This window comes from Pygoscelis adeliae, unplaced genomic scaffold (assembly GCF_000699105.1).
Source record: "Pygoscelis adeliae isolate BGI_AS28 unplaced genomic scaffold, ASM69910v1 Scaffold65, whole genome shotgun sequence".
Classification (NCBI taxonomy): domain Eukaryota; kingdom Metazoa; phylum Chordata; class Aves; order Sphenisciformes; family Spheniscidae; genus Pygoscelis; species Pygoscelis adeliae.
The window spans coordinates 1,464,203-1,476,856 of NW_008824864.1; the positions used below are offsets into that span (position 1 = coordinate 1,464,203).

Sequence of the window (12,654 nt, forward strand, 5' to 3'; positions counted from 1 at the left end):
AACATTCAAGGTCAGGTTGGACGGGGCTCTGAGCAACCTGATCTAGTTGAAGATGTCCCTGCCCACGGCAGGGGGGTTGGACTAGGTGACCTTTAGAGGTCCCTTCCAACCCAAACTATTCTATGATTCTATGATTCTATGAATATCACTCAGGTTCTACCAGATTTACACACTGCCTAGAGTGAGTAACCGTAGTATCTTTTACATCAAAACCTAACCTAAGAGAAGGTAATTGTTTATGATTCTGTAGCTTTTTCTCTTACTTCTGTATCAGTGTTATCTATCATAGGATCATGTGTTACTGGAAGTAAACAATGGAAGTCACTCCTGTGCTAAGCGACTTTCCAAGTCCCAAGAAGAAACTTCTCAATATACAGCCAAGCCTGGCTGAGAAACTAAGGAAAAGGTGTAATTTACTACTCTTTGGTAATAAATGTATGCAACAAGCATACACACAACAGGCTGAGTTGGTATTTTCAAATCCATCCTCATTATAGAGATTATAGAAAAATGCAGGTTTCTCTTCAATGATTCCTTTTTTTTTATTATTTTGTTGCCTCACACATTGCCTTTTTGATGGCTTTTCCTGCTTTAGGGGAAATTCTTCCAAACCTCTAAGATACCTTACGGTAGCTACAGACATTGGATCTGATCATTTTCATCTTAAAATTCAAAAGGGAGTTTTGCCATTGATTTTTAATAGAAGTTGGATGATGAAACCCTTTATTATCACTTCTCTTTGAGAAAAAATGTTTTCAATTAATTGCCACATGAACCTTGGACTCTTAGAGGGGTTAGACTGGAGAAGGGAAGACCAAATGAAATAAGAATCTGAAAGTCATTGCTGATATCAGTTTCTTCTCAAGAAAACAGTAGTGGTATAAATTTCCCATGTTCACGTGCATCATTTAGCTGGTTTTGGAGCCAATTTCATAAAGTTTGTTTCATTAGCAATATTTATTGCTATTCTAAACATCAATTTCTTGACAACTCCTATCACTGTAGGCTAGTTACACATGTTGCAAACTTGCTACCAGCTGGATGAGGAAATTGCTATACATGCTACCTACTTTGGGAATGGATATGGTCTGGTATATTGGGCTGGGTCAAAAGTCATTGCACAGTTTTAGAAACAGAAAGTACTAATTACAAATTTGACACATGTTAACAATGACAATTTATGTTTCATGATTCCTTGAGCAAAATTTTCTGATCACTCAGGAACATTAAGAGTGTTCTCTGCTTAAGAGTGTCTGCTAAGAAATACAAATATATATCAGTTACTAATATCAAAACAAACGGTCATCAGAAATTTCACTGGTGCAAATCAGAACTATGTGCAGACGTGTTATTGACTGACAAGGCCTGCTCAAGAAACAAGTTCAGCACAGTCTGCTGACTGAAATCAGATTAAGAGTTCAGCTCACTGAAGAAATTACCTACAAAAGCTTTCCCCAAAGGAAAACTTAGAGTTTATTTGCCTTGGTGAAGTGTTGGCCTCTTCCTCCCACACTACTGGTATCTGTGAAATGCCACTAAGTCAACGGAAGTCTGCTTGACTTCTAGACTTTGGGTTTTACCCTCCTATGTTTTCTTTTTTTTTAGATTTATATATGGCTTTTACCTTAAAACTAAATGCCTTGGTCTTGATACTTGCTCTATGTTACATCAAAGTCATGAACTAAATGCTTGCTCTATGTTACATCGAAGTAATGTACTTGATTTTGCTGGACCTGCTCCTAGTTAGATGTTTTACTTTCATAACTAATAATTGTTGAAATACAACTTTGTGCAAGAGTCAGAATCCATGAAACCATCATTCCTACCACTGGCTGCCCTGAATTTGCTCCAGTGTCTTGCTTCCAGTGTCAGCTGCAGCTGCTGACTCTCCGTCAATCATTCAGAACTCTTGTAGCACAATTCTTCAAGAAAACTTTAATTACAGTTTATGAATAGGAGATTTTATCTATGAAAAGCAAATAAATTTTTGCCTCATATTTCCCAGCTCTGTCCTAGCTACCTATTTCATTATCTTTTTAAAGCTTTGGTTTGAGAAAATCCTTGAGTCTTTTAGGGCCAGGAAACATCCTAGTGTCACAAGTTGTTAGCCCAAAACCTCAATATATCATCTTTCCTGTCTAAAAAGGCAAAATGACAAGTAGCCTTACTTCTCTGCGTATGTCTTCCTGAGGCAGAGAGATCTCTCAGCAAATTCATGGGTTTGTGAATGGGAAGGAGGGACCTGAAGTCAACAGGCCAGTGGAAAGTATCGTTTCTCCTTCCCATGACATCTAGTCCAAGTGATGAGAAAGCTTCCTACAGCGTCTCAGCTACAAGGCTTCAGGCTTCCTGGTGTAATAAATCAGAATAAAAAGAAATCCCAGCAGCTTTAAAATGGCCATTGCAAAATTGAAGTGGGAGAGTTATCATCAAAAACTCTTTACCTGTGGCATATCGTACTGCAAAACACATCCTGAGATTGCTCCAAACACTATCCCTCAGACAAGTGGTGCCTCACCAGGGCTAATCTGCTTCATAAGGCAATGCAAAGAGAATATATGATTTGCCACATGGGCAGTGGGTCAGACTCCAGGTTTCCTTCAGAAAAGGCGTATGTCAACCCTTTTGACAGAAATTAGTAGAAGAAACTCTATATGGGTACAAAAGGCAAGGACTGCCTGTGATTAGGGTAAAGCCTAGCGAATGGCAGACCTGGAGTCGAGAGTCTCAGCTTGGTCAGAGGATTTCTATGTAGTCTTAAAGATGTCACCCATCCTTAAAAGTAGGAGCATCCTGGCAGGATAAACCTGAATGTAGTGAATATTCACACATAGATAAATAATCTGTCCATGCCTGTCTCTGCATGAAACCCCATCATCATCTGGATGGGGGAACCCAAAGGCTACAGTAAGCCCAGTCTACAGTTTTTTATTCAGCTGCTTCATTCCTGGTTGAGCAGATAGTCACTGATACCAGTGGGAGCTTGCCTGAGTAAATCAGTGTGAAAATTAAGAACTAAGTTCTGAAACAGCAGTCCGATTTCTCTCTTTTCCTTAATATCATACCTCTTCTTACCTCCCAGTCATTCTGCCTTTTTAAGCAATTCAAGAAAAAAAAAAATGCTTCCTCTGCACTTGCTGCATTGTTTCCCTTCCCTCCCCCTCTCAAATCAAATGTAGAAAACCAGGTAAACAAGCTGTGTAACTGCCTCTTGCCTCGCCATTCCAGCTTGATGCCCTTCACAACAATCCCAGCTGACAGGTTCAGTGCTGAGCTGCACAAAGTGCTTCCTCTTGGCGTGGGTGGTCTGAGTCACTCTGCAGTGAATCTGACAGCTGAGTGCAGTGATATGGACCCGGGGCAACAAGCAGGCTGGGGAGGTGCAGCTTGGGTTTCATGTGCTGTGCATCTGTCTTGAATCCCATGGGCAGGGCATAACTCGCTGTGGCACACTACAAGGCTCAGTGAGCTATCCTCTTCACTTGAGAAGCTAATTCTCCTGTTGTAAACAAATGTTTAGATTAGTAATTCATCCATTCACTTGTAGGGCATCTATCTAATCATCCCTGAATGACTGCAGGATGAAGCACTTAACATTGTTTATCATCTAGGCACAAGGGACTAATCTAAAATACAGGCTTAGTGCCCAGTGATTTATAACATCAGTAGCTTAGATCCTGATACTACAAGTTATTCCAACAAGGCAGACCTTTGCATCTAAGTGGTGTCCTCATCAATGAATCAAGGGTGATCTCCTACACAGACGTCTTGAATCAGGGTGACGGCATCATCACAGATGCTATGGGAGTTTGCACACGTAACCGAGAGTGGAAAGAGCTTCCTCCCACACCTGGATGCTTTGCATTAGGTCCAAATACAATTAGGAGAAAGCACCAGTATACAACGTTTGGAAAGTGGGAGATTCTAGTTCATAACACCCTCAAGGCTCCATCCTGCTTCTGTATCAGTCAGCCACACTTCTTGGTTATCACAGAGCGTACTCAGCAGTCTCTGGCCCATTATAACTGGGAAGAAGTCTGGCTGCTCCTTACCCTGCCAGGGGCTTTTGCTGTAATTAGCCATTTGTGCTGCAACAGATTGCGTGCTTTAGCTCCCAGAATGAATAAGATCAACTACCACAGATGTGCAAGGACAAGAAATTAAATATTTATAAACAGTCGTATTTATTCTGTTTGTTTATTGCCAATAACTAAAGGTCCTTGTCCTTAGAGAGAACTAGCTAACAAGGAAATTCTGGATGTTAAAGTGCAGACATTTCTGAGTTATGCCTGAGCATAAAAACATATTAAAATGTTTACAAGGGGATATGTCTGTATTTTTTCACTGTTGTTTAACTCAAAAAATGCAAAGAAGTTTGCTTAAAGTTTCCAGGAGGAAAAATCATCTTGGGCTGAATTAATGCAAGGAAAAAATCAATCCTAAAGGAGAATTTTTCAACAAAGTATCATCACGTGCAGAAGGGGATAAGGTAGTAGAGGCTGCAACACACAGCCAGATCCTAACGTGACTTGAAACAATTGAGATCATGGCAGGTGAGGCCTTTTTTTTGTCAACTTAATGGCACTACAGAGAGCAAGGTTCAGATCTACAAACATCCATAAAAGAGATCCCCAAATCTGCCATTATATAAAGTACCTCATATACACTTACGTATTTATATATTTACATAAATCCACCACTATATAAAATCCCATATTTGCATTTATAAATAAATTATGTATTATATCTATAAATCAATATAGCTATTTCTACATATATAGATAAACCATACATGGTATTCACTTTTTTTGTCATAAAATGCATTCTCTTTCAGATGTTTTGAGAATAGTGGCTTGTTAAAACAGGAGTTGTCACATACAATATTTAACAGATGTCTGGTTTTAGACAATACGCCCATTGACAAGCTGTGGTTTTTCACCTGTATACTTTTATGCCCTAAAGCTTGGGATTGCCTAGATTATTTCTCTTCTTCCTCCTCCCCCACCCATACTATTCCCCATTTCTCCTCCTCTGCCTCTCCAGAGTCTACTCATGAGGCAGCTACAGGGCTGAGGGGTACACTGCAATTTTGGTTTGCATCTGGTATGAAAAGCCTGGCCTCTTACTTACTCCCTAGCATCCCTGTGTGCTGCTTCCTCTCAGGTTCATTTCCCCGAGGACAACTGAAGTTGAATTGTGTCACAGGGCTGCAGGATTGAGTTATTTGGTGATTATTTGCACCTCTGTCCTCCTGGGTTCTGTTGAGTCATAGAGATACTCCTTGGAGTTTATAACAAACACACTTTAGAATGAGAAAGAAGGCATGTATATATTTCACTTTGAAATTCTCTATCAGATGCTTGATATTTGTCATCCGCTAATTCATCTGTAGTGTACTCCTTTATCCCAGTGTTTGACCTGCTCCTGCTGGAGCAGCAGATGAGTGTAAGTGGATGCACGGAGATGAATGTGATCAAACAATCTCAGTGAAAGCTGAGAGGAGACAACAGAGGATTCCTTACAAAGCAGAATTATACCAAAAATGCCTAGTTGTTGGGTTTGCTCTCTGTATCCATTTATACAGGCCAGATACTGTACTCAGAATTTCAAACATCATTTCATAAGTATCAGCGCAACTTTGGATGGTGGAGTTAAATTTTCTGTTGAGCAACGTGAAATCAAGAGGCCAAGGTGACCAGACTTCCAAATTATAACTACTGAGGACAATGGCACAGTGCCAAACATGTTAAAATGAAAATAAATTATTAATGATATTTTATTTGAACAAACTCAGTGCTTTGAAGTTTCTTTCTTGACTCTTGACTTTCAGATAGCAGAAAACACTCTAATTCTATGTCTCAAATTACTTACAGTGGACACACTGACCTCAGATCCTAAATCGGAGAGTCTTTTAATGATATGCAAATGATGGATCAAGTCACTAAGATGTCAGCAATCCACACTTGCAGATAATAAAAAGTGCATACAGTTCCACTCTGATAGACACTGCATCTTAAGAGAGATATTTCGGTGAAGCAGCAGATCCAGCTCCTGGATCCCACCTAGTGGAAATCAAGAACCGCTGTCTCCCTGACAGTGTGGTTACCAATACATAACTGGTGGCATCTTGCCACTTCAAGAAAGAATTGCTCCCAGTTCCATCTGGGTTTCCACCAACAAACTTATCTCCTCTAATGTGGAAAAGCAAACTGTGGAGCAACCTTGAAAAAGTACTGATCTCTGCCATAGTTTAGCAGCAATTTAAGTAATTGTGAAAAACAACAAGCACATACGTACACACAGATGATATACACATGGCGGGCACCAGCTTTACAAAATTAGAATACTATTGACTTTAATAGAGTTGCTCCTACTTTACACATGTTTGAAAGATGACCAAATGTCTGGCAGTGCATACCACTAGTGACGTCAGTTACTCCAGAAGGGTGATGTATGCAGAGGAAGTATGCACATGCTATTTAAAAAACTAGAGAATGTGCTGGTTAAACAACTAGTATGAAAGGTGGGAGACTGAGAAATAATACTCAAGTGTGCCCTAGATTTCCTTAGAAAGTGTGGCCAACTCAATACCTGCATGCCGCAGCTCTCCATGAGCAAAATGGGAATAATAATTCTCCATTCCACTGTCTCTTTCAGCTCACCAAGAAGCTCTTATAGGCTGAAGGTTCTCTCCTGTTGTATATGCGTGTGGATTTTAATTTAAGCATAGCTGGGAATGCTGTGTACGTGATTCAACATCATGTAACGTTGTCATGAATTAAGTCATCTAAAAAGATATTCCTACAGTTTTCTGTTGCAAAGGGTAATTTACTTCTATGAGAAAACACACATTTATATTTTGGAATCTACCTATTTTTACTACATTTGAAACATTAATGAGTAATTTTAATTTTGGGAGGAGTTACACCAGATGGTTGTGCTGCCATTGAGAAGGACCTCAACAAGCTGGAGAAATGGTCCAAGAGGAATCTCACAAAGTTCAGCAAAGGAAAATGCAAAGTCTTACACCTGAGGAGGAATAATCCCAAGCACCAGTAGATGCTAGGAACTGACTAGCTGGGGAAGCAGCTTAGCAAAAAAGGGCTTAGGCATCCTGGTGGACAACATGTTGAACATGAACCAGAAATGTGCCATAGCTACAAAGAAGGCCAATAGCCTTCCAGGGTGCATTAGGAAGAGCATTGCCAGCAGGTCAAGAGAGGGGATCCTTCCCCTCCACTCAGCACTACTGTGACCACACCTGTAGTGGTCTTTCCAGTTCTCTGCTCCCCAGTACAAGAAAGACATGGACATACTGCAGTGAATCCAGTGAAGAGCCACTAAGATGATTAAGGGATTGGAGGACTTGATGTACAAGGAGAAGCTGAGAGAGCTGGGATTGTTGTACCACAACAAGAGAAGGCTCAGGGAGATCTTACCAATGTGTTCAAATACCTCTTGGGTGGACTAAAGAAGACAGAGCTAGACTCTTCTCAAGGGTGCCCAGTGAAAGGACAAGAGGCAATGGGCACAAATTGAAATATAGAAAATGCAATTTAAACATAAGAAAAAACTTTTTTACTGTAAGGGTGAACAAATACTGGAACAGGTTGCACAGAGAGGTTGTAGAGTCTCCATTCCTGGAAATATTCAAAACCCAACAGGAGAACTGGACAAGCCCCTAAGCAACCTGCTCCAGCTAATCCTGCTTTGAGCAGGGCGTTGGACTAGATGATCTCCAGAGGTCCCTTCCAACCTTAGCTATTCTGTGATTCTGTGGCTGTGCGGTGTCTATACACTATTCCCAGATGGGAACACTGGACTCTCACAATGTAAGTATTAACAGAAACTAAGACTCATCATTGTTGCTATGCCAGTAATGTGGTAGTCTCATAGCCCTGCTGCCTTGCATGTAATTTCTGCAAAGCTACAAGTGTTTTGGGTTTTTTGCCCCTTTATCATGCAAAGTTATTACACAGTCATATGATATACGGTGATCGGTCCTATGTAAAACTATGGTTATTGCAGAAAAGGAAAGGGAATTCAGAAAACTCACTCATTTCCATGTATTCTGGAGTCAGCCCAGTGAAAGGTTCCAAGAGGTAGTCAAGATCCCATTGCTGAGGGTCCTTTGATTGGTTGGTGTCCATTTCCTTTGGCTCAGTTCTTTCATCCTTCAGCTTCCTGAAGAGCTTCTTTAGCTTCCTGAGGAACAGAAGTTCAGATTGAACCAAGTCTTTTTTTTTTTTTCCCCCTACAAGATTTGGCCCAAGTCTTTGCACTGCAACACAAAATGTATATCACATTATTTTGGTGCCCCTTAGGCTTAGTTTACACCATCCTCTGAAGTTCTGATGCTGCTTATTGCCAGGTGACAGGCTGCTGGGGGCAGCAGTTCCTATGTTCCTGTGTCAAAAGGAAAGCTACAACAGCATAACGCTGTTAAAATGGAGTTGAACCCAGCACTTTTTAATATTTGTTTCTCTCTAGATACATGTTGAATGGGCATCTTCCTGAAGCTCAAGCACCTTGGACCTAAATAATATTAGTAATAAGTAATATGATCAAAAAACAACACACTGGGCAGCTCTCCCTCAACAAAGAAAGAAAGAAACAAACAAAATACCAGAAAGCTATGTGGTGCCTTCATACCACATATCTAACACAGGTGCACTTTTCTCTCACCATGAAACTTGGAAACTTCCAAAATAGTATGCTTTTGAGGTCTAAATCACCGTACATATTGGTAACCAAAGAGGGTGCAAGAATGTACTGATTCCTAAACTTGGTGGACTTACAAACATTTTTGCAGAAAAACTGCCTGTTGTTCAAAGCAAAAGGAAATTAGCACCTCTGCTAATAAATCTGCAGCACCAAAAAAAGAAGTGTCTCCAAGATACTGATAGCCATTTAGGACTCTAAAAATGAATATTATTGACTTAAAGCCAGCCCTGTGACCACCAGAAAACACCTGCAGCTCTTCAGGTTCCAGTGCTCTCTTGTCACAAGCATATATACCTGAGTTTATCTAAATAGACAAAAAAAGATGCTGCTTGTGGAACATTAAAGGGGAAGCACTCTTTTCTTTACCCAAAATGATGCTACAACTAATAAAAAAAAATAAAATATGTACCTATGAAATGTTAAGTGTAAGCAATATCTTAATTTTATTAATGGCCTTTCATCCCGGAGAAACACAATTCCCTTGCTTCTACCTAACGTGCAAACAGGGTTCAAACTAATGGAGAAAATCAGATTGATGAGAAAGATTGATGCCCCTTTCAGCAAGGGCAGTAGAATTTGGTCTCAGAGACGTGTATCATTCCTGTCACACACAAACAGAAATTCTACCTTAGTCACTTTGGATTCAGTAACAAATTATTGCTAGAAAAGTGTCACTTGGGATAAATGCAGTAACAGCCTCTTCAGTACTCCACAATGCAGCCCATACTGGAACTCACTGGGGAAGAACTGGAACTCACTGGAACTTCTCTGCAAGTTTATTCCTAAGCCACTGGAAACTACAGAATTCTATAACTACTAACATCAAAATTGAAACATTTATTGAATACTTAAGTGAAAAATATGTATTTCTGAAGTATTTTTTTTTTCCTGAGAGTTTACCGATGATGTATAAGGCAAAGTATGCAGATCTATGTAGACCCTGAAAAACTTACTTCACCAGGAGTTAGATGCTTTATGTACTTGCACAACTGTATAATCTTCCTTCAGAGATTTCTCATAAGAGTTTTAGAGGTTCTGAATTTTCCTTCAGATACGCTGTAGTGTGTATAAAGGTGGAACACTGACTTAGCACACAAACATTGTTATGGTGAGACTTGGAAATTCCCGATTTCAGTCAGGAAATATTTCTGTTACCTGAAAAGTATATGTCTTGCAAGACCAACTATGCTGGCGAGTTTTCACTGTCTCTGAAGCAGAAAAGCAAAACCGTTTCCTACCATTTCTTAAGTAAACACAGATCAGTTATGTCTCCCAGCTCCCGCAGATCAGAAGAGGTTGCATCAGAGGTTCTCATTTTGACCACGTTTTACGATAACATCATCCATTGTGGCCAGACTATAAATTAGTCACATGGGTGAGCAATTATTTGTGCAAGTATATTTTTGGACCTCAGTAGGAATAGTAGTATCGATCACTGTCCCACTGAGATGGGGATACAATTTTCATGACACTGACAAATACATGAATTTCATAAGTAGTATAATCCCAGAGTAAAATTAATCCATCTGTAAAAGAAGAGTAAAGTATTCCCAATGCCCCCCACAGATGATGTTTTAAATGCATATGCATCAATAACTTCATGCTATTTCATACATTAAAAAATTCCCATGGAAAAATGCAATAGAATGAGCTATTTCTTCAAAATCAAGGAAGTTAAATACAGTTGAATTAGTATAAAACATCAAGATTTATACTTACTGTATGTCTTCATTTTGCAGATGAAATTTATCTTTCAAAAATATGCACAACATTATTTTATAGTTCTTCACATATGTGCCATATGAGTGAAAATCCAGACTAATTCCAGTGATGTTTTGCCAGTAATGTAAGCAGGGCTCTCCCACAAACTTTTCCCCCACAGCTTGCAATAAATCCTTTGAACTAGAGTTGTGTGGCCTGGAGACAGGATTGTATGGGGAAACGGTAGGGGTTTTCATCTGTACCTCCAGTTAAGCAGAACCGCTTTCTCAGATCCTAACTTAAGTAGCAGGGCAATGCTAGCTGGCAAACACACTAAAGGCTTTGCTGGGTAGGTTTATTGCTTTGTTCCTGAATATACACTGAGCCACACAGGAACACTGTGTCACCACATAGCACAAGGCTCTATAGCAGCCTGGAAATGACCACTGTGGCTGCAGAATTTCTACACCAACCAATGTGTACAGGACCCATTCAATTTCATCACCAGTACAGAGGAAATGGGGATTGGCAGACACTCTTAAAACAGATCTAGATTGCATCAGGCCCTGTCAGTCCCAGGATCACAAAGCTGCAAAAATCAACAGATCAACTCCAGCTTTTGTTCCAGGTGCAGCTAAGACGTAGCTCATAAGTCTGATGGTAACTTCCTCAGTCCTTTGGCAGTACCCAGATATATTGGAGCTAACCAAATGCTTTCAGTACCCAGAATATTCGGTTTACACAGTTCTAATAAAAGGGTAGGGAGATGTAAAATACTTCACAAGAAAGAATTAGATGGATCCTTACAAAGGCATTTACCTCCTACATCATGCAAACTCAGTCATTTCAAGACACTAAAATTTCCTTTCCCTCTCTCTGCTTTTATGGCAATCAAGGGAACTTGTCTGTGACAGAGGTGATGTAGTATGCAGAGGGTAGGAGTCTGGGGGCAGGATTTAAAACAATCAAAGAATTCCCAGGGTGCTCTTCCAGCATATCCTAATTAATTTCCTAATGTGAAGGACTCTCAGAGGACAGTTCAAGACAGTGCTGATTTCTGTTCCAATAAAATGATATGAGCTATAAATGTCCCTCACATTTCTGTGGGCAGATGAGATTGAAAAGCATCTCGCTGTCACTGTGCGGCAGCTGAGATAAAATTTGGGTGTGTTTAGATGTGAAGTCTGTACATGTGTGATCTAATCCTCTGGTTATAGCACCATGGAGTCGAGTTATGGAGTTTAATGCATACATATAACTCCCCTGAGAACCCAGTAACTAAAACAATAGTTGTTGTTTTTAATGTTTATTTGGAAATACACTAAATCCAGGGCTCAGTTACTCAGAATAATTTTTAATTTTTCATCTGGCTATCTATAAGCCAGGCATGAGGAGTCGCACCTTTAACCATTTTGAGTTAAGCTTTGAAGTGTTCTAATTTTTATTTTTATGTAATTTCTTAAAGGATCAACTAACTGAAAGCAAGCCAAATTAATTCTTTCAAATTTTCCACAAAAAATGTACCTTTGTGTCATATCCAAGCATGTGAAGTTTCAGACCAGACAAAAATGTGTCAGAAAGTTAAAGGAACAGAGAACAGGGATTTGCAGTGTTATTCTCCAGCTATACAGCAATAGGGCAATGAAAATGAGTTTTGCAGAGCTCTATAGCTGCACATATGATTCTGTTATTGAAACTGAGTAAACTTTTTAAATACACTTGTGTGAAACCTGTTTTTTAATTACTCAGATGAACAATTTTAAACAAAGTTGACAGACAATGATAACCAAGAGCCATTTTAGCTTCTGATTTCTGCAAGCCACGCAGCCCCACCAGTGAGAAAGAGGTAGGTTTGTCCATTCAGGAATAATCTCTGAGGAGCTTTGTGCTGAAGCACATGCAGCAAAGTTTCATGACCCCACTAGTAGCCATATGAATCTGGACAGAGAAAACTGTAGAACTGTAGAAGAGACATTATTTCTGGTCCTTTTGCCAGTGAATATCGAAAAGCAAGATACATTCTTGAGGAGACTGAATAGCATGAAAGAAGAATCATAGAATAGAATCATAGAATCATAGAATCATTTAGGTTGGAAAAAACCTTTAAGATCATCAAGTCCAACCATTAACCTAGCACTGCCAAGTCCACCACTAAACCATGTCCCTAAGCACCCCATCTATATGTCTTTTAAATACCTCCAGGGATGGTGACTCAACCACTTCCCTGGG

At 39.7% G+C, this 12,654-nt stretch overlaps 1 protein-coding gene across 1 annotated transcript in view; it reads right to left on the reverse strand.

Annotated features, from left to right (window-relative positions):
- ANO2 (anoctamin 2, calcium activated chloride channel) overlaps nucleotides 1-12,654 on the reverse strand; it is a 188,227-nt gene that overhangs the window by 18,124 nt on the left and 157,449 nt on the right. The window contains exon 18 of the mRNA XM_009324365.1: nucleotides 8,057-8,205. Within this exon, the coding sequence (XP_009322640.1) occupies nucleotides 8,057-8,205 (149 nt within the window). The remainder of the gene's footprint in view (nucleotides 1-8,056; nucleotides 8,206-12,654) is intronic.